The sequence below is a fragment of the Triturus cristatus genome, chromosome 5_2, assembly GCF_964204655.1.
Source record: "Triturus cristatus chromosome 5_2, aTriCri1.1, whole genome shotgun sequence".
Classification (NCBI taxonomy): domain Eukaryota; kingdom Metazoa; phylum Chordata; class Amphibia; order Caudata; family Salamandridae; genus Triturus; species Triturus cristatus.
Genome location: NC_140588.1, coordinates 478,982,894 through 479,005,285, shown reverse-complemented (window position 1 = coordinate 479,005,285; position 22,392 = coordinate 478,982,894). Strand labels below are relative to the sequence as shown.

The 22,392-nt window shown below is 42.9% G+C and overlaps 1 protein-coding gene across 6 annotated transcripts in view; it reads right to left on the bottom strand.

The window, feature by feature from the left end:
• Positions 1-22,392, bottom strand: part of ELMO1 (engulfment and cell motility 1) — a 1,282,006-nt gene that overhangs the window by 844,733 nt on the left and 414,881 nt on the right. For 5 of the 6 annotated variants that reach the window (XM_085607465.1, XM_085607469.1, XM_085607467.1 and 2 more), the window contains 4 exons: positions 20,205-20,240; positions 16,602-16,701; positions 11,926-12,077; positions 10,714-10,792 (listed from right to left, as the gene is read on the bottom strand). In XM_085607465.1, coding sequence (XP_085463591.1) covers positions 10,714-10,792; positions 11,926-12,077; positions 16,602-16,701; positions 20,205-20,240 — 367 coding nt within the window. The remainder of the gene's footprint in view (positions 1-10,713; positions 10,793-11,925; positions 12,078-16,601; positions 16,702-20,204; positions 20,241-22,392) is intronic. The other variant, XM_085607468.1, reaches the window with a different exon arrangement.

The following is a 22,392-nucleotide window of genomic DNA, read 5'->3' as shown; positions in this document are numbered from 1 at the left end:
TTAAGTGTGTCTGGAGCCAGGGCTTGCGATGCGAATAGGAGTGTTGTGCACTTCTAAAAAATGTTTGAAGTGCCCTTGGATTCCATACATACACTTGTAGGTTGATGTGTGAATGTGCCATTTTAACAAGGTGTGAATGTACCCCAGAAGTAGGTGAACCAAGATTGGCAATTATTTGAAGGACTTAGTCTAGTCCACCAACCAGATACAACACCAAATCCATGGCTACAGACCTAAGTACGTCTGGTGAGGGCCAAGAAAGGGTCACTTAGCCTGCATCACTTGTGGTTATTGCGACAACTTTAATCTGTCCTGGCATCCTCTTTACAGCTCTATGAGTACCTGTAGTTTTACTGTCATGAAACAATTGAAGTTCTTTGTCAAAACATAACTTTATTCGGACCCCTGCATGGTGATGCACAAAGCATTCCTCGAGTTCAGCTCCAGAAACAAAGAAAATAGAATCATAGAGGAAGGCAACATCCAAAAAGATATCTGCAGCGTAAAGATAATCAGTTTATGACTTCACTTCTGAGCTCAACCCCTCCCCCTCCCATAAAAGTACCAGAGAGGCCCGAATTGCCCCTGAAAAAAGCCAAAATCTGAGCCAGAAGTTATGTTCATTTGCAGAGCAGCATTGACGGTCAGTGGTACCTGGGAATGCTGTAGGAACATTAGTGACTTCTCGGGTATCCAAATATTTGCAAAATAACATCCTACACAATTCCTACCACTGTGGTCTCTGGATTTCCCAAGATGGATTGAAAACATGCTGGTAATTGTTAGAGAAGAGCTACTAACTACTCAAGATGGAGACCAAAGGCTTTGACCTTTCACCTGCCTTTGACATCAGCGACCATGGATTAACGGTGCACCTGTCAGTAAATCAAGGAGGAGTCTGAGGTGTTAGCCCTACTTTTATCCTCCTCCTTTCTGTATACGTGTTTATGTAAGCCTGGGAGAGAAGGGCGTTCTTCCTGGAAGTTTTCCACTTTTGTATGTTTGTATAAGATTGGCTGTGTGGAAGGAGAGAAGCTAGTGCAGAGGTTCCCTCTGATATCACCTTTGGACAGTTGGGAACTGGTGCTGAGGAGAAAAACAATGTTAGTGGTGAGTTGAAGGTCAGCCGGATAGCAGGTAGGAACTGCAGCGGGGAGGGGTGGAGGCCACAGAGCTGCCGTCTGGGTGTCAGTGACAATTTACATGCCTTATTACAGGAGCATCCTGGGTAGGTCTTGATTTTACAGTGTTGTCCATGGCCACTCCTGGGCTGTCCTGAGAGAGGATACAGGTTTTCTGAAACTAAGAAACATGTTCATGTGAATCACCATGTCATACTCAGAGTACTGGAGGGGAAGGGGTGGGCCTGAGACAGTGAGTGCCCAGGTGTACTGTCAGGATTCCATACTATGCCCTAATGAGTTAACTGAGGTGTTTATCATTTCTAATTCAACAGATTACAGGCAAGAACAATGGAAAGAGGGTAAAGTATGAGTGTACTGTCTGAAAGGCAATTGAGAGTAGAAAACGGAGCAACCTGTATCCTAGAATATAGATAAGAAAAGCATTAACCTCAAAGTAACACTGGTTCCTCTAAAAAGAGAAAAACGTCACAAAAATGTATTCAGTAGAGCAGAATGTGAAATAACAGAATAAACTGGAGTGAGAAAGTTCACATTAAAATCAATAACTATATGTATGGTGGTAACTAGTAGGGCATTACTCCTGCAATTGGTCCTACACTACAATTTATATTTATTTCAAGATGGATATAAAGTTAGATACCAACTCTAACGGCTTTGCTTGGGAACCCATGGAACAGGTTTCAGATCACAGCCTTAGAGTGGCTGGTACCAAAGTGGATGGGAGAAGTTGGAGGCCAAGCAGAGAGACTTTAGTTTTTGCATAATACAGTTTTTCTTTTAACAGGGTTTTGATAAACAATAGAATGCTTTACACCCACTTAAGGAGTGGACTGTGTTTTGTTACTATTTATTTATTTTAACAATTTATTAAGCGCAACGTTTGCCCGTAGGCGTCTTGGCGCTATGACTTTCAGCAATAATCAGAAGGGATGAAATATAGCAGATACAGTAGGCATAATTATTGGTTAAATAACCAAGTTTTCAGTAATTTCCTGAACTGAAGGAGAGTTTGACTTAGTTTGATGTGTGGTGGTAACATATTCCACATTCTAGCTGCTGATACCACAAAACGTCTGTCTCCCCAAGACACAGTTTTTGTGCGTGGGACAGTGATTTGTAAACTAGTCACAGATCTTAGGGATCTGGTGGGTTGATATAAGGTTACTATAGAGCAGTGCAGGGTCCGTTCAGGCCCTGTGCTGTCACTCACATTCACACTATCCTGTGCGCTTGTGCAAGCACAAGAATCATGTCAGTCCCCTGTCAGTGGCAATCAGGCTACGGCCAGTCCGGCCCAGGTGGCAATTAAAAAAGCCATGGTAGGTGAAGAGAAAAGATGGCTTTTATCATACCAGAGTCTTTTGTGTGTCTGCTATGTTTGTGTGTATGCCGGTGTTTGTAAGAAAAAAGTGAAAGAAAGAGAGAATCAAGACACTCGGGAGGTATTTTAAAGAAAATGTGTGGCACTTTGTTTGTACATGTCTGCTCTGCGACAAAGATTCATAAAGAACGTAAAAGGGAGGGTTGGTGGGTGGGTGGGTGAGTAGATGAGTGAGCAAGGGTGGATGTATGGATGGATGGATGGATGATTGGGTGGGTGAGTGGATGAGTGAGCAAGGGTGGATGTATAGATGGATGGATGATTGGGTGGGTGAGTGGCTGAGTGAGCAAGGGTGGATGTATAGATGGATGGATGGATGGATGGATGATTAAAAGCATGCATGGGTGAATGATTGGATAAAAGTGTGGATGATGGGTGGATAAGTGAAAGTTGGGATGGATGAAAGGGTGGAAGATGGATGAGTGAAAGGAGGGATTGAGTGAAAGGGTGGATAGAATAAAGGAGTGAAAGGCTTGATGGATGGATGAGCGAAAGGATTGATGGATGAGGGAAAGGGTGGATAAAGAGATGGATGAGGGAAAGGATGGATGGATGGATAGGTTTGGATATGAAGGGTGGATAGACGGAATGGTGAAAAACTGAATGATTGATGAAAGTCTGAATAGACGATAGAATGTAAAGGTTAAATGGTGGACATCAGCAGGTAAATGGTAGGGTGAAAGAATGAATGGATAGATTGATGGAAGAGACAAGAGATTTCTTCTGAGGAGGGTCATGATGAGATGCTTCATTTACTTGGTGCCATAAGAGCTTTGTTGCGACGTTGGGGTATTTTCAGTTTCTTCCTACTCGCGTGCTCAAAAATATATAGTATTGTGCCAAACAGCAATTAACAGTATGAAATTAAGAAGGTGCAACTATTGCAAAAAAGGGAAACGTTAACATATCGCATTTCTCTTTCATTTTGTGTAATGAGTTAACCTGCTTTGTTTATATAAACACATTTCTCATGTGTTTTGGTATGTGCTGCAACTAATATAGAAGTTGTTAAATATCATCATGTCTTGCTCTTAGCCCCACCCTTAGCCCCGCCCCCTCACAACACCTCTAGCTCATTTTAATGAGTGCCTGCACTTACTCTTTTCCCATTTAAAGCACTGCAGTGAGATGCAGGTAAGTAACGCGCTAGAAAAATAATGATATCTTAATATCACAAAACATTTATGTTAACATCGTGGTCATTCAGGATTTCACATAACACCCTTTAGATGGCGGTGTTGCTCAAGAAATATTTTGTGTGTCACAAAACAATTTAAGTTTTTTTGTTTTGTTTAGTGCTACATTGATACAAAGAAGGTTGAACAGATGTTTTTAGCTTCACCATGTTTGCTTGAACAATCTATCAGCATCTTTGTGCTACAGATGACGGCTACGATTTCTGTACTTTCACCATCCCAGCTTATTGTGGTACACGAATGGATCAACGCGAGTGCAGTCGGGGTGTACACAGAACACCCAAGTGTAGAACAAAAGATGCCTAACAATGCAGCCGGGTATTTGTGACAGCACAGTGAGCGTTTCCACTGAAGCATGTGTGCTGACAAGGAGAAGCAAACTCAAAGGACAGGAATTCGAGTTACAAAATATCCCGTTTATGGGAATGTTCTTTCTTAGGGTGACTGCTGTACCTTCTATTAATGGCCATCGGCATCTGCTCTCTGTTCTGGTCCATTGAGAACATCACAATCATGTCATATAGAATTATATGTGGGTAACGGTGAACCACAGGGATGTTTTCACCTCGGGGTGCAGATTGACATCAAATAGGGGAGAGCAAATTTAGCGCCATCACATTTGCCTCCTCACCCATCTGCTAATATCACTGTTGATGAAACAGAGTCTACCCGGACAAACCAATACATCCACCCCACGCTGAATAATGCAACTATAGACTCCCTTCACATCACATATCATAATAGTCGTTCATTTGTTAAGCACCAATGAGATTTTTTTGATATGCTCACATCTGATTCCCCAGATATATCACTTCTAACAGAAACTTGGCTAACGAATAGATCTATGCCAGATATACTGGAAACCCTCCCCAAAAATACTACCTACTTTAACTCAAATAGACCTCGGGGTAAAATGGGAGGAGAAGTTGCGGCTGTCATAAAAAAGCACCTGGGGCCATATTACGTATTGGCATTGTTTGCGCCCAGCGCATCTTTAAAAAGGTGAGCCTGGCGCAAACAATTCCAATGCCACCCATTATGGTGAATTCACTGCCCTGGGGGCAGCCGGTAACTTGCGCTGCTTCCAGGGCAGCACATTCATGTAAAAACACGGAGCAGCTGCTCCGTATTTGCACAGTACAGGCGGCACCCGCCTGCACTTATACAATTGAGGAACCGCACTCTGTTGATAGCGATGGCGCTTTAAGTGCTCCAGCACTATCAGTTTGAAAAACAGGAGGTCCTTCAAAAACAATACAATATACGATAAATATAGACCAGAATCGGCTCTATATCATTTGTACAATGCCCAGCCGGACATTGAAGTTTTAATGATCAATAGAAGTAATTTTTGACATACGTTAGAATGTAGAGTGGGACACAGTCCTGTGTCCTTACACACTAAACAAAAAGTACAGACAGTCAAACACATGAAACATTCATCAGGCTGAAGAGTGAAGTTTGTAGCCAATACGAGATACAAGGGCAAGCTTTCTTAAAGGTACAGTGTCATGCACAATTTTTAACATATGCGTTTAACATGCATGTTTGTACATGGGGCCGACGACGTTTCGATCTATTCAACCAATACATAGATCATCATCAGGACTAGAGAGAATATAAGCCTGAAATTACAATTCCTGTAAGAATGGAAGTGGGAGAAAATAAGGGAGAAAGGAGAGGTACATTAAAACCTAAAAATACTGAGAAGAAACAATGATGCCAGTTGTCATGCACGACATGCCATACGTGAGGAACAAACCAGAGAGGCTGGTTATTGAAGCGAAGGAATTTGGTTTGTGGGAATTAACGGTGAATTTAACCGGATGATCGAGGCAAGACCACAGAACCGGACTGTGAACTGACAGGGAACGTGTGAACATGTGCAATAAGCTGACAATAGTCCGTAGTTGAGCGTGTGGTGGACCGCAAGATGGTATAATTGTGCGGTGAACTAGTGCACGATTGAGCTAGCGAATAGTCACGAATGTGTGAAGACTGAAAGGTGAGCCGGTTAGCGTCGTGACAAGGAACGCAAGGAAGGCGGGAAACTAACCCATTTCGGAGACGAATGACTCCTAGAATTAATTCACACAATTCCAGATTAGGAAGTAGTTGCGCGGAAAACCGGCCAGGACAATTCCATGGAATGGCACAGCTGAAAACTAAGGACGGGACAAATTACGAAGGATCAAACCAATGAGGGGAAGGGTGGAATAAGGGCAGGGGGACTCACCACTTGAACGCCGCAGCGTGTGGAGGGAATTTAAGGGAATGACCAGCTACCCAGCGTAGCGGCTTGAGAATCCAAGGTCCGCCTGTGGAAAAACGTAGCGCGGGAATTAGAGGTGTCAAATAGACCTCGGGGTAAAATGGGAGGAGAAGTTGCGGCTGTCATAAAAAAGCACCTGGGGCCATATTACGTATTGGCATTGTTTGCGCCCAGCGCATCTTTAAAAAGGTGAGCCTGGCGCAAACAATTCCAATGCCACCCATTATGGTGAATTCACTGCCCTGGGGGCAGCCGGTAACTTGCGCTGCTCCCAGGGCAGCACATTCATGTAAAAACACGGAGCAGCTGCTCCGTATTTTCACAGTACAGGCGGCACACGCCTGCACTTATGCAAATGAGGAACCGCACTCTGTTGATAGCGATGGCGCTTTAAGTGCTCCGGCGCTATCGGTATCATAGATTGGTATTATAGAAGGGGGCGCAGATGCTTCCCCAAAGTGCCCCGGGGGGCACACAAAGCAGGCGCAAATGCCTGTTGCGCCCCCAGGGCACCTTATGTAATACGGGCCCTGATTTTCAACAAGCTCGCTTCTTTATCTATTCCCACGGCAGATAACTTAATAAAATCTGCATCTTCCTCCAGCCCCCTGCTAATCGTCCTCTTGTCTGACCTCCAGACTACATGCAATAATTTTCTCAACTCTTAGTGGACTCTTTAGCCCCACTGACTATTGACTATGCGAACATTTTGCTTCTGGGAGACAAACGATTGGGCGAATGAGGTGACAGGTGGTCATACTGCCATTGAACTATTCGACACTCTCACCAGTTTTCACTTTGTTCAACATGTGAATGAGGCTACACACGAAAATGGTCACGTATTAGACCATGTCTGGTCATCCAACCCAACCATTTCAGGCCTCATGGTCTCGCCTTGCACATAGTCAGATCACCACCTTACTAGGTTCTTATTGAAAGATTCCTACTGGTGGAAACCTCCCCTTGTCCAAGTTCCTTCTCTAGAAATTGGAATTGAATAAACAAGGAGACATTTTGTGATACTTTGGCACTTTCCTTTACTACATCCCTTGAGTAGCTGGAAGAATCTGAGGAGGCACTAACAAACTGGCAGACACCAGCCAGCGACACTCATGCATCCCTACAATAAATAAAACAATCCTGGCGCCATGAAGCATCCAAAGGGTTTCCAGAGACTTTAAAGCTTGCTCAATTATCATTGAACTTCACTTCGAGATTCCGGACCACTGTAGCAGAAGCTGTAGCAGAACTAGGCCAAACTTCAGCACATCACGAAGGAGGGGGGGGGTGGGGGGGGGAGGAAAAACCAGCACTTCCGTTTTACTAATGTAGCACTGGAAATTACTCCAGTGCATCCACTGAAACACCGCTAACAGACACGCTTCAAATCTATTTTGTGCTATGGTGATTATTCCGTCCCAAGTTCGAAGGATCTGCGTGTCGTCAGATGACCTGCACTGCAAACGTTGCCAAGGGGAACATGTAGACATTAACCAATGTCGGACTAAGGCCAGACAGAGCCCTGGGGAACCAGAAACCTAAGGGGTTTGAAGTCAGACGCAAATGGCAGCATCCACATAGACTGACATCTGCTCAATTAATTGGAGCCAAACCAGGCCAACGAGATCCCACCCATCCCAATGTCCTGCAAGCGATGCACCAGGGTAGGGTGGGAAACCATGTCAAACACTGCCAAGAGGTCCAATAGCAATAAGACAACTTTCTCCCCAGGTCAATGGCCATTCAGCATCAGCGACCTCTACCAAAGTGGATTCAGTGCTGTATCCCGTGCGAAAACCAGATTGCGAAGGATGCAGGAACTGAATGGCGTCGACATAACTGAAAAGTTGGACATAGACCAGTTTTTTTAGGATCTTTGAAAATGCAGTCAACAAAGGAATCAGCCTAAAGTTGGCCGAGACGGACGTGTCTGCAGAAGATGTTTTTTAGCAGAGGAATCACCTTGGTGTCCTTCCAAACTGGCAGAGTAAGTTATTTAGCAGAGAGTTCAGGGTGAGATTAGTGGCCCGGCGTACCAACCAAAATCTGACGGGGCAGCAGTCGTCAGGAGAACCAGACTTCCAAGCTTTGAGAGCCAACACACATTATCACTGCAAAATACACTACAACTGGTAAAGAAACTCTAAGAAATAATGAACATGAAATATTCAAGATTGTGTTAAATGATTGTGGGAATGTATATTTCATACAAACAATTTTCGCTATATGGTTGTCCAATCTCACCTACACTTGCCTCTACTCCTATCTACCACTCGTTTTCACTATCTGGATTCTCCATGTTTTGTGTCAACTGGTAACATGCTTCGGAAAACATTAGTAGATCTCAGCTCTGCCAGCTGCCACAAGCTAGTGTTTTTGCCACCACAGCTCTTGTAGTGCATTTGTATGAATGCCTGCACTTTCTCATGCATATACCTATACTTAAAATGAGGCCCATGTGCATGTTATGCAGATGACAAAAAGCACAATCCAGCAAACCATGGCCCTAAACAAAGCAACTTTTGGGACCCAGGGTTTCATTTCCTCGGCATGTCTGCCATGGGAGCTCCTGGAAGCTCCTTCTGGGTCGCCTTGGGCCTAGCTCCACAGCCCTTTACTTTCCATAGGAGCAGTGACATCTTTTATTGCATGTTTTCCTGAAGGCAACGAGCATAGACTTCAAAACACACACATTACTTCTATTGTACAACTGGTGGGTTAGAGCAGGGCTGCCTTTAAAGTTGTACAACATGTGGGAGGCCACAAGAAAACAATGATTTGTTCTGATGTTGGGGTGGTGGAGGCAGGCGAGTAGCCAGTGCATTGGGTAACCAATATTGCTACTATCTCCCTCTACTGCTTTAGAAAGGACTCTTAATAATGACCTAAGGCAATGCATCCCTTCTGTAAACTTTGAAGGGAGGGACCCATTATTAGAGAGCAGAGACATGACACCCTGTCTGCTCGCTTATGAGGGACCCATGACCGACAGTCCTGTACCCTGATGCGCTATGCCGTCTATGCTAACTTTAGAGGGCCTTTAGCAGTGACCTGCAGCCCTGCTCTCTAGCTGCTCACTTCTGTGGGACATCATGTAATGGCCTGAGGTAATGCAGTTTTTCTGCTCACTTCCAGGGGACCTCTGCCAGTGAGTTGAGGTTCTCCACAGTTGTGCAGCTTGCAGCAGAAGGAGCAGATACATAGATCAATGTGGGGGAGGGTGGGTGCAATGTCACCAGTATAAACACAATGCTATTTTCATATGGAAATGCATTACTGTAATATTAGCAAATATGGCACTTTGTTCATATGTTTACAAATGAAATGTGGCATCATTACTTAGTGAAGTTACAAATCGGAGATATACTGAACCTTAGTGAGTGATAACGTAAATTTGAACAAGCACGACGATATATGAGTGACAGTGCAAGTGTGACCCCGGCAGCCATGTTTACTATGCACTGGTGAAAATCCAGGGAGACACTCTGGATCTTTGAGTGCAAATATGAATGAACATGAAAGATGAATTCAATAATGTGGAACATGTTTACATTTACTTATGATTTATATATGATAATTTATCTGAACGTGCATTAAGGATTATTGAGTAATGGGACACATTTGGACATGTTGAGTGGTGGTAATTCTCGGTATAAAGTGGCCATTCTTGGCACAATGGTGCTCCTGGCCTCATAATGTTTGGACTGACGTAATGATGGAATTTTTTTACATTAAAAAGGCAGTCTTTTGATATTTTTGGTATTCTTGGAACAAAGGTGACCCGCCCTGACTAATGCTTACACTGGCATAATACTGGTCATTCTTACTTTTTTAAATAAGTTTTACCACTGCTGTCCGAGCCCTTAGCATCGGTGTAATTTGTCTGCAATCACTCATTAACCTATTCACTATAAACCACCCTGCCATCCATCGATGCTTTCGCTTATTCCATAATTTATCCGTCAAGCAACCCATACTTACCTATGCACTAATTCGCACATTCATCCTCTCACCCATCCACACAAACTCGCAATCAATGTGGAATCAATGTCACCTATAAAACAGGCAGTACTACTCGATTTGAAGCGCTTCTTTGTTAAACTCTAAGGCTACAGCATGATTCCTTCCACTTGAACACAGATCGGTCAATAATTAATTCAGGCCCTAGAATTCTAAAGGAACAAGTATTATTATTTTTATTACTATTTTTTATCTTGAGCTCATGTGTTTGGCTGGAATAAAATGGGCTCACACAGCTTTCTTCTTATGTTTCTAGTCATGTGACAAAACGTTGCTTTACCAGGAATGTTTCTGGCTGATGCTGTTTTTAATGTTTGCATGTACATATGAAGGTGTGTGGAATTTATACAGTAAAAACCGAGTCGAAAGGCAGAGGAGTGCTATACAGGGTCAAGGACAAAGATAAAGTAAACGAGGGATTGGAGAGATGGCTGGGTTCTAGTAGAAAATGTGGACTGTTCCATAATATTGTTCCAAGGAGAGAGGCCCAATAGCAAAGCATAATATTTACAAATTTAATCGCAGCATGCAAGGAATATATAACCTTGACAAACCAAATTCCCACAAGGATTTCAGTTCAATAATATTTTTTAAAGCTGCACTTCCTGGATGCTGTGCGTCTGCTTACATTACTGAAGCATTTCTGCCAAAGTTATTACACGTGCTTTAGAATGATCTAAGTATGCAAAGGCCACCTACCTGCCGCTTATCGTCGGGGGCTTTAAGGAAAAGGGCGTTGATCACAGCAATTGTGTTTGTTTGAATTTCTTTATCAGTTCTGGGAAGGAATAGGATAGTTCAAATTAGTGAAAGATTAAAAAAATAATGATACCTGGAAAAATATCTTTCACCTTACACAGTACAGAGATCTTTTTGGAAAAGAAAAGAAGGCAGAGTGGAGTCATTGAGTCCAATTTGCTGAGTACACAAAGCAGCATCTTCTTACAGAAGATCAGTGTAGGCCAACCATGAAAAAGCACCAGCGTGGCCTGAAATACAGCTCTTGAGAATAAAATACTATGGGTGGCAATATCATTAAGCACCCTAAAATTCGCCAAAATAATACTGTGTGCAAAGGTTGAGATCAAGGAGAGTATGTTGAATGCATTTTTCCGACATGGAGTGAAATGTAACATTTTCACAGCCGGAGTAAAATAATAATCTCACCCCAGCCCTTGTTGAGGCGTTTGTTTTTTTAACTTACCCTGAGATGGTCCATACATTTGTCCCTCATCAGGCGGGCTGTCCCAGTCCTAGGTTACTGATTTAGCAATGGCCATATAAATGTCCCATGTAAACTGGCCCTGCACAAAATTTCCACTATGGCAGCATACTCTCACATAATTTCAGTACTTTTGCGATACACTTGTTACGTGAAATTCCCAAAATTGTGCTCTTACGCCACATTGCTAATTATCCCACATTCTGGGTAAAAGTTTAGCGCAAGTGGACAATACGAACAACCAGAACATGAGCGGCTGGTGTGTGCAGTGCTTGTGTTTTGGGGCTTTTTTGGGCTTGAAATGTGTCCTGGTGTCTTATATGGACCCGATGATGCATTTAAAACTAAATTACAGCACAAAATGCAGTTTTCCATTGTGCATAATTACGTGGAATGTCTCTGAAATTCCGTGTAATGAAACAAATGCAACTCATGTGAATTTCACAGACTCCTAAAAACACTTTATTTGGGAATATGTGTATGCAATATGTATAACTATGTCCATACACCCACAAATACACACAGCATTAGGGCAGCAAATATGATAGAATAAGCAGTGTACTTGAATTAGACCCATCATAAATTTGCTATGATGTTTCATCAGCCTCCATCTTATTGGATACTCAGGAGTGTACATTCTCACCACATAAGAACCCCTGTTGAGGAGGGTGTCCGCCTTCAGTACTTACCCTTGTAGATGAGGGATAAGTTGGCCGATGGTGATCTCCTGAGCTACTTTCTGGTACAGATCATGGCTGTTCAGCACCATGGACTCCAGGATTGCCAGGGACCGCTGTAAGATTTGACTGTCATTTGCGGTTTTGTTCACAAAGCTTGCAATCTGTAATATGGGATGTTGACAAACATATTTACATCCTTTCATGTGGCAGCAAGTTCAGGAGCAAAGAAGCAAGCACCCTCAGTTGTATCTCATTATTTTCTCAATAAAAGCATCAAGCTGTTAGGTGTAAGGGAAAACAACATCTATGATTAAATATCCATCTTGTACACTACATATTCAACTATGTGTGCATAAACTGATCCCCTAAGCACGGTATAAAAAGTAACTGCTGGTGATGGCAGTACAGTTTCCACCCAGACATGGTGGTCACCACACTCACACTAGTCTAGCGGCAATCTGGCAACAGCAGACATATCATATCATTATTCTACTCTACTGTTTCACAGCTTTTGACACCTTTCCACACCACACTCATCGAGCAAAAGCAACTGCAGCAGCCGGCCTCCTATCCGAAGGACCCCGGCTGCAACCATTCTTTAGCAGATCCAGAGCGGTGGATAAAACTGGAGTCAAAAATCTAAGAACCCGCTCCTCCCGCTACAGTGCAGCACCCAAACTTCTTTCACCCTGATTTTCAGTGGGCCATTATAGGGTGAGGTATTTACTGCACCCCTTCTGGGGTGAAGCCTTAAGCTGGTATAGAAATACCTCTTATTCGGAGTCTTTAATCATAAAGTGGGGAGTGTCATGCAAAAGTACATATGAAAATTACGCATACATCAGAGTTTTCTTGCACCTGTTTCCTGATCAATTTCAACAGGTATGATGTAGCAATATTTGGCAGAGGATACCGACAGTGTGGACAGTCCAAAGAGCTTATTGGGGTTGCCTGGGGGCTAATGTAGGCCCCGTGTAAGATGTCAAGTTGAATATTGTTAAAGCGGGCACTCCCAGATATCTTTTGCAGGTATCCTCAGGCAGGGCCCATTCAGAGCTATGAAGTGACATTTCCCAAACCTCCTGCAGGGCTGTTAAGGAGACCAGGATGTGTTCTCGCTGGGTTCTGCATAGCCACATGAGGTGCGTAACCCTCGCCCATTCCAAGAAGCTTTTGCAGTACGCCATGGGTTTCTGATTCTTCTTCTGTGATGTTGCAATGGGAGCGACAAGTCAGCATGGTTAGTGAAGAAGAAACTGCCCCTTATGAATGTTATTCCATTCTACATGCTGGTTGACAGAGTGTAGAGGTCATCTACGAAGAAGCCCCCAAGTATGTATTTGCTCCCCCCACCCAACATGCCAATATCGCCATTCTGCAGCTATGAAATATCCTTGGTGCTTGGGCAAACCCTTCAGCGGCATGGAGGGGGCATATGGAACAATGCGTATGGTGAGCTGAACTCTTCTCTTAATGCATTTGCAAGTCACAGTCATTAGTCATGACAGCGCGACACACATCTTTATCTTGGAAGGCAAATGTGGAGCAAGACCTCCAATGAAAGTGGACCCTGGCACTAGCAGGAGACTTTGCGAGATCTGCCAGATTGACAGCGAGATACCCATTGGAGTTGAGCAACAAGATAACATTGCTTAGAGGATGGGGTGCCCAGTTCTCCCCAACCGACTGGGAGTTGGAGCTTATCTAGTGCAATCCTGCAACAGCCGCAGCTCCAAGTCAGCTCTCCCAGCATGCCATCAAGACAGCAACAGAATTTCCTGGAAGGAAAGTCTGGAACGTTTGCAAGGTAATACAGCAGTCATGCTAACAATCATTCTAGATAAGGTTATCCAACCTGTGTAGCGAAGTAAGCCCCTTCGAGAAGTGAATCTAGAAATGTAGTGTGGCTTATGCTCTATCTAGTTTCCCCTCTCCAATTGGAAGATCCACACCCTAAGCTATTTAAATATATTGTTCCCTCCCAGGGGCCGGGACAAACTCCGAGATCGATGAAGAGCAGGAGCACACATCCAGAGTGGAAAGGCACGCATTTTATTCCAGTTCACATGCAGGCCAGCCATGCTGATAAAGTTGTGGAGTCGTGCCTATAGTGTAATGCCCGAGGCGAACATCTTTGAGATGGCGCAACGTCATCCACGTATGCCTTCATGCCTTGTATCATCAAGAACGATGCCCCAGTGGATCCCTTCCTTGTGTAGCCACACAGCTAGGGGACTTCACTGTGACTGTAAAGAACAAAGAGGGCAGTGGACAGCCCTGTCTAGTCCCTCTGGAAACAGTGATGGAAACCGATACCAGTTCGTCCACCTGGACACGAGAAGTGGGAGCTATGTAGAGCACGTCATCAATGTGAGCAGCTGCCTTACAACTCCCAATTTGGTCAATACCCGGAAGAGGTAGATCTAGTGAAGCATGTCGGACAGCTTCTCCAATTCCAGCACTAGAGAGGCCCAATGCCGAAATAAAGAAGGAGCTCTGTCCTTGATATGACAATCAGTAGATATTAAATGAAGTGTTGCACCTAGGGACAGATCAATTCTAGTCAGAATGCATTAGTTGAGCCGTTATGCTTTTGTGCTGAATTACTGAAATCTGATGTTGTGCTGTTGTACAGGGATTGTTCTGTGTAGATAGACAACAGAGCAGTAAAATACCATAGAAAACAAGGTTTATTGGGCCATAGTATTTCAGTGGGCTACTCTCAATTCTTAATTTGAGCCGGTGGTTGCCTGTGGGATCCACTTCCACTAATTTTTGGCGACCGGCACTCACTTTTCACTAATAGACTGATGTAGAGATAGAGAGAGAGAAACAAAAACACAAAAGTGTGAAAGGAGGAGGTAGGGAAACATGGACAAATAGTGATGAAGAAAGAAAGCAGGGACTAATAAGAACATGCAAGAGTAAAAAAAAAAAAAAAGAGGCAGGGAAGGTCAGGTGGTGGATAAAAGAGGCATCAGGTAGAATCACGACTACGCAGCCTTGGTATTTGGCTCCCTGGCCTTTGTTAGCACTGGCTGCAGAGCAAGACTTTGGGCTCCAGCACTTATTCTTTTACAAATTAAGCACTGGCTAGTCCCAACATGGGACAGATCCTAGAGTGATCTTGAACATGTAAGTATGCTAACACACCTGCCGCAAATCAGCGTTTTGAGTCGACCATAACTCCAAGCTTCCATAAAGTTCTTATTAAATCCGTGGAGAGGGGTGGGAGGACCTCAGAGTGGTTGGTTAGGCACATATAACTGGAGTATAGATGAAGTAAAAGTAACTTATTCTGGGATCTCAATTTTGCGAAGCAGAGGTGGCTTTTGGACATTTAAGCCTCCAGGACTAATAGATGCCATGAACGTCAGCACACTCTTAATGAAGATCTAACAAAATCTGGCCATCATATGTGTACATTTGAAACCAAACCAATCCTATTCGGAAAAATACAATTTCTGTTTCGAAAATCAGCAAGGCTTCCATCTAAAATACAGTTACTCAAACCAGAACTGTTTCTGGGCAAACAACATCAGCTTGCAAGATGAATTTTAAAGGCAATGCTTGAAAAATGTGATGTCATTATATTGCAGTCTGGGTCTTTGCTGTAGTTTTAGAACATTTTATAGTGACCTTTTACTAACTTGCAGAGAGCAGAATTGAACAGAAACATGTGTAAGAATGCACCGCTAAAGTCTACCCGTTCCCAAATATTTAAGGACTACAAATGGCTAACTTTACAAACTTGAGCACTGGCAGGGTGCTGGAGGACTTATGGTGTAAGACGTGGAATGCCAGGCACACCTACCCCAGGGAAAACAATTCTTCAGTGAGAAATGTTTAGGTCTTGCTTAACAGAATAATTATCTGCCAGATGTAATGTCATGATTTCTTAAAAAAAATGCAAAGAGCAAGCTTTGTCCGCACACAGAAGCATAGAACTCTCAATTCTTTCTATTGTCTGTTTAGTGGATCATTCCAACCTCCAGGAAATGCTTCCATTGAAATTCCCGACGGACTATTTTACATTTACATGCAATTATCACACAGTCACGTTCAATTCTTTATCTCCTATGTGCATTAATACAGAAAGAATCGCTTTTATGACACTTTCGCCCTGTATAAGCGAAGCCAATGCCCCATGCAATAACACAATACACATTTGTGCATGCAACACATGTAAAAAGCATCTCTGAATGCCTGTATTTGCGAACGTTGGCACATTAAAGCCTGATCTCTTTCAGTGCTTAATTTGAGCCTGTGGTTTCTGGTGCTCGGCACCAGCACTTAACTGTCAACACCGGCTCTTTTTACAGCTGCCACATGATGGCGCTGTCGGTCTCATTTAGAGTTGAGCACTACAGTTTATTATTAATAGAATATATATTTAAAATGACTAATAGCTGCCTTCCAAGCCATTCGTGTAGCTTTGGGGGTCTGGAATAGTCTGAATTGACTTTGGCAGCACTGGCAAGCGCAATGGGTGGAGCAAGCTGCAGTGTCCTCCTGACAGAGCCCTGGCACTTATTATTATAACTTTTTTTAAAGCATGGATATTGGTTTTGCAAATTCTTGTTTTGTTTTAAGTGTATCACCTTTTCGAAGAGTGTAAAACTCTTTAAACTGTACGTCGTGCTTTAAGTTCATATGTAACCAATAAGAAAATAAAACATACCTACCTTTTTTACGAATGCCACGGAGAACGTGTCCCACGAAACAATGCCATGATCCATTAACTCCACAAATGCAGTCAGTGTAAAGGACAACATGTCTCCAAAGCTGGAATACACAAAAAATATCATGCAGCTGCACACAAGAGCAGGGTGCGTTTCCTCAGGCGACAGGATAATTCTTAACGAAAGCAAAGGCCGCGTGACGACGGCATTTCTTACGCCTGCACACACGAGTAGCACGTGGTTTGCACGAGCAACAAGGCAACATAGATACATATGGCAATGTCCGCAAGCAACATGGACAGTGCTGAAAGTTACAGGATCCCTGGCAAAAATCCCTTTGCTGCCCACGCACTGACGTTGGACAAAATCTGCTTACTGTGGAAACCAGGAATCCCCCAATAATGGCACTGTAGGTGATTGCCTGCAGGTGCCTTACTATTGCACGCCCACTGTTCATCAGTACACACATTTCTATTAAGTGACATACATCAAAGAAGAGTCGACAACGCAAACCAGAAAATCAAATACAGAATATTTGTGTTTTCATGATTCTTTAAAGGCATATTGTTAGATGCAGAAGCTGCCTATGTCACAAGTTTTGGGTCAAATTATTCGATTTGTATGTGTAAATAGCATTAAATTAAATTAATCAGGAAAGTAGTTGGTAGATGGAAGCTCTACCTGAAAAACAGAGGCAGTGAAGCACAATGTAGTTGCAGAATAGCGTCAGTAGAACATACATGGAACATCAAAGACTAGATTTGTGTTTGTTTCTTCAAATATATTCTTTTAATGGAATGTAACCACGTCATTGCTCTGCTACCACGTTTTCCTGACCTCCAGATATCACCTCATATCACCTTGCCAAAAAATTACATCCAGGTCAGTATACTGCTGCACACGATCTCGGAGGTGGGGGCGCAAGCAGTGTTGTTGGTTGGGGGAGACGGCAAAGGAAGATTAAATGAGGGCACTGCAGTACAAATGAAGAATACACAAGCAAAACTAGCAGTGCCCTCGGAGGGGTGGTGGGGGCCTGCAAGTAGTGTTGTGGGAAGGGGGAGGCACGGGATGATCAAGAGATGGCTAGGGGCCTACGAGCAGTGTTGTGGGAGGGGTGAGGGGGAAGCACGTGGAGATTGAGGGATGGCAAGCTGACTGAAGTTTCATGCACAAGTAAACAGAATACTTAAAGAGCAGAGGCAGGCCAACCAAACAAAAAAAGAGTTCTTTCAAAGTATAACTAACATGAAGAGTAAGTACGCATGGAACAGGGGCAGTTCTCATGGGAGGATACAAAATTCCAAAAGGAGGGACTATTAAGTGTGTTTACCAAAAAAAAGCCAGCATTCGTAAAGGACAGCAAGAGCAACCAACGAAAAAGATGGGCGTTTTTTGAAATCCATATCCTAGATACAACATGTCTCAAAGAGACAGTGCATGTGTTGCCTAGGCGAGAGATAAAGAGGGATCTGTGCAGGTACCAGCTGGAAGAGACAGGAGAGTCAGAGCCAAGTAGATAAGAAGTTCAGAAGAGAGAATAAGCAAGCATCAAAGCTTACAGATCCAGATTACCTTGCATGACCAACTGTGAAAATGGCAAGTGGCTTATGTCAAGTCTACTTCTCGTAAAATGCATGGCTTTAGAGGGCTAGTCATATAAAGTGCTGCTGGCTAATGGACCAGGCTTGGCTAAAGGACTCACACTGGCCAAGAGTCTCCTTGGCAGATGTGCTTTGGAGGCAACTCATATGGTCAGTGAAAAATCAATGTGTTGTCACTGTTTAGATTACATTCATTTGGGAGGAGAGAAGTTACAGAAATATAATCTCTCTCCCTCACACTCTCTCTCTCACACACACACACACACTCTCTCTCTCTCTAAGTATATATATGTGTATATATATATATATATATATATATGTGTATATATATATATATATATATATATATGTATGTGTGTGTATATAGCAGCACCCGTGTAGCAGCACACGTAGAAGCCCACACTCCAGATAGGTAGATCCAATGACATTTTTATTGGCTAACGCGTTTTGACTCATGCAGTCTTTTTCTAGGATCAGGAGAGAGAGAGAAGGAAGGCGGCGGCGGCCATCAGAGCGGCAGGTGCGTGCAATTTTAATAATTTTAGTTGTATCTTTCATTTTGCTTGTTTACCTCCCCCTGCCCCACCACTAAGCAATGGAAGAAGCCACCACTGTGCATCAGCACCCAATCTATACAAGCAGCCAGGTTTGGTTAACGTCTTAAGGCCACATGAGACTAGAAGCCCCTGTGCACAGTAAGTGTCACCCGCCAGGACCTGAATGAACTCTCAGCTAAGCAGCATCCAACAAATACTGATCAGAAAAAAAACATTACTTCTACGGGGAATATGAGGAAACAAAGGCGATAACGGACTATTGGACCCTGTAGATACTGCGAGACAACATGCAGGATCCCCACCTGTATAGTGGTTTGGTGTCTTGCATACATGGTTCCCGTCTGTTCCTTGTCAGCATCAATAACCTGCACCAAATAGGTTCAATCCCCATATGAAGCGAGACGAGCAGTCCCAAAAGACAATGTGACAAACATCCAAACCTCCTCGGGATTTGGGATCTGAGCAGACACCGAACATTAATTGTGTTGAACAATTGAGCACAGAAGGTAACTGGGACAGTCAAGGACATTTTCTATTTTCCCTCCAGTTCCAATTCTGGGTAAACTTCAAACAGAACTACATTGTGAACCCTTCAATAGGATTGATGCCAGCAATTGCATGCTGACAGGAGGGCATTTCGTCAGCATTTTTACGGTACATTCTGACCATTTCTCACACTTAATGGTCTGCAATTCCTTTAATAATGCTAAATGAATCTCCCTTTTGCATAACATATTTGCAGAAGGTTTTTAAAGCGCCCAAAAATATTTCCTTGCAAGTTTGACCTATTTGGGCTACACTACGCGCGGACTATAAATGTTCTGACTTCTGACTTTTTACACACCATTACCTACAAGAAAAGACTATATAATCCTTATGGAATCTCCCATTAAATCTGAAATCTTTCGCCAAATAAACAGAAACTGTTAAAATAAAACTTCACATTGTTTTTCATTTTGTGACAATAATTATTGCAGGAAAATGTAGACACGGTACTGTGGTCTTTTTTTTCCCAACAAAGCAGTCTATTTTAGAAATTTGCCAATGAGAGTGTACCATTCAGTCGTGTGGGTGTGGCTTATGTCAATCAATTTAACAAGTCTAAACATGAGATAATGAATGGTGCACTTATCACGTTTATTTTGGTACATTTTGTGAAGTCCATACAATATGAAATGGGTTATGGTTTACCCTAGAATCACCGGTACACGAGTGATCACCTAAGATTCCCTCTTGAATATAGAGGTACCAAAGGCACAAATAAAGCAAAAGCTCAGCAGGTGATTTCAAGCAAAGAAGAAATGAAAATATGAATATCATGCCAATTTATTTAGAATCAGTATGTGTATGAGCAAATAGGAAAAGTAGGCTTAGTTTGTGGACCGAATGCAGACATGCAAATTAAAGAGGAAGTGCACAAAGCGGTGACACAATCAGATCCTTACCAGGGCTTCATTATCTTCTGCAATTTCTGATAGCGTCTGCAAAAATTTAAAAACTTTCATGTGAGGATACACTTTTGAGAGCATCTGTAGTACACAGGCACAAACCTTTATCTACCTCCAGACATTACCTAGCCTTACCCGTGCCCGGCAGTCAAAGCACTGACATATTTTATTTGAAGAGGTTCAGATATTTTAGGCCAAATCTAACAACCTAAAAGCATTATACAAGGCAGGGAGTCTTGTCTGAGGCACTAGGCGCTTATACAAGATCTATTATTCGTCTTTAATGGCCAGTTATTTTGTACTATAGTGAAAAATGGTCCCAGTAGAAATATTTTTGCAAAGTAAAAATTTAAAGCATTCAAGGCATTACAATGAGTCTCTCCAAATCGGAAGGCAGACGCAGATCGATTCTAAAACAGAAAGGAGACATTTGAATCGCCTCTTGAAGGAAGACAATTATGGATGTGTATACCAGAGTGAGGGATCCTTTGACCCACTGCCTTCTGTGGACGGGATGGCCACGATACGGAGACAGATCGCGCCATCATTCAGTCTCTGAGAGCTTTAAGGAGCCCACTGTTTTTACTCTTCATCCTGATTTCCCTCGCTGCCTTTTGATTCGGTGCTCTCCTCTCTTGTCCTGATGAAGACCCCAGGCTAACCTTGAGAACAAAGGGGTCGAAACGTCAACAATCGTTCCCTAATGGTTGCAAGCTCAGACAACAAATTTGTTTTCTACGTCAATAGAGTGCTATGATTTTTTTGTAATAATTTGCCTGCTATAGGCCGGACAGGTTTCAGCTAAAATTTAATGTACATATGGCACATGACCTTTCCTTTTCTGCAACCCTCACAAACACACACTCCTCCTCAGCACTTACTCCCCCACCTCCTCCTGAGCACCGTTTTATCTAATGTATAGACAATCGTGTTGTCTTCAATAACTTAACGATGATTAAAAAAATAAATTGCATTTATCGCAGATGTGTCATTGTAATGCCTTGAATGCTTTAAATTTGTACTTTGCCAAAATATTTCTATTGTGACCATTTTTTACTGTACCGCATCTTACCCGGTCCGGTAGTATTTCGGGTCACCCCATTGATATATAACTCAGTTCTTTTGTACAGCACTGTGTAGCAGGGACTAACTTTTGCAACGGACGCGGGCATAGAAAGTTTGGTAAGGCTACACGTAAAACATAAAAACATGTTACTTACCTGTAACAATAGTTTTGCATCTTGATATCTGTTGTAGATTCACATGCTATGCAATATCTGGTTCCTAGTGGTTGGATCCCCAATCAATTATTCTTCAAAGAAAAAACTGCTTTCAACCGGAGGCCTGTCTGTTATCCTAGTTAACCATGATCATCTTTTATTATTCTTGATATGCTGATCCTCTTGGTTCAGGATGTTAGCTGTCCTTGCTATATCTTTTGAAGGGATATTTCACAGAACACATTGTCAAGGAAGGAGTCCTAGAGCTATGCCTCTGATTTTTGTAAATGTATTTATTTATGGGATTCACAAAAATAAGAATATTTACATATAGACATTTCCAGGAGTATGTTTGTGTCCCCTAAACCCTACTGTGGATTATCTCCAGGTGAACACTGCAAGAATTAACAAATAGGTAAATGTGCATTTGTGTATTTTTGCCCATTTTTCCCACATGGCAATCATTTTCCTTGTGACTCTTGTTCTCTGAGAGATGCGGGTACAAAACCTTTACCATTGAGCCGCTTGGTGGTCTACTCACCGATAACACCACCATAATTTACCAATATTCTGAAGATGCATAACAAATCTCCTCCATTCCAGGCATCCAACACTTCGAAACACTACCTGAATCTCATCCGCATCGGAACGTCTCGCACCTACCTGAAGTTCCATCTCACCAAGCAAGAAGTAGTACAAATAGGACTCAATGACACGATCCTTGACTGTGTCAAACCCCAACTTTCTCCTACTGCCAAGTCACATGGATTCACACAGGACACCAACCTCACTCTTAAGGAACACATGGCCAAGAAAACAAAAGGGGTCTGGTCCCAGCTCTCCCTGCTGAAGAAAGTGAAATAGGTCTTCTCACTTTCACATCTGGATGAGAGGGAAATGACCTGTTGCACTTCCTCTCAGACTACACACTGGCACATACAAACAGCAGCTTGTCTCATACTGGT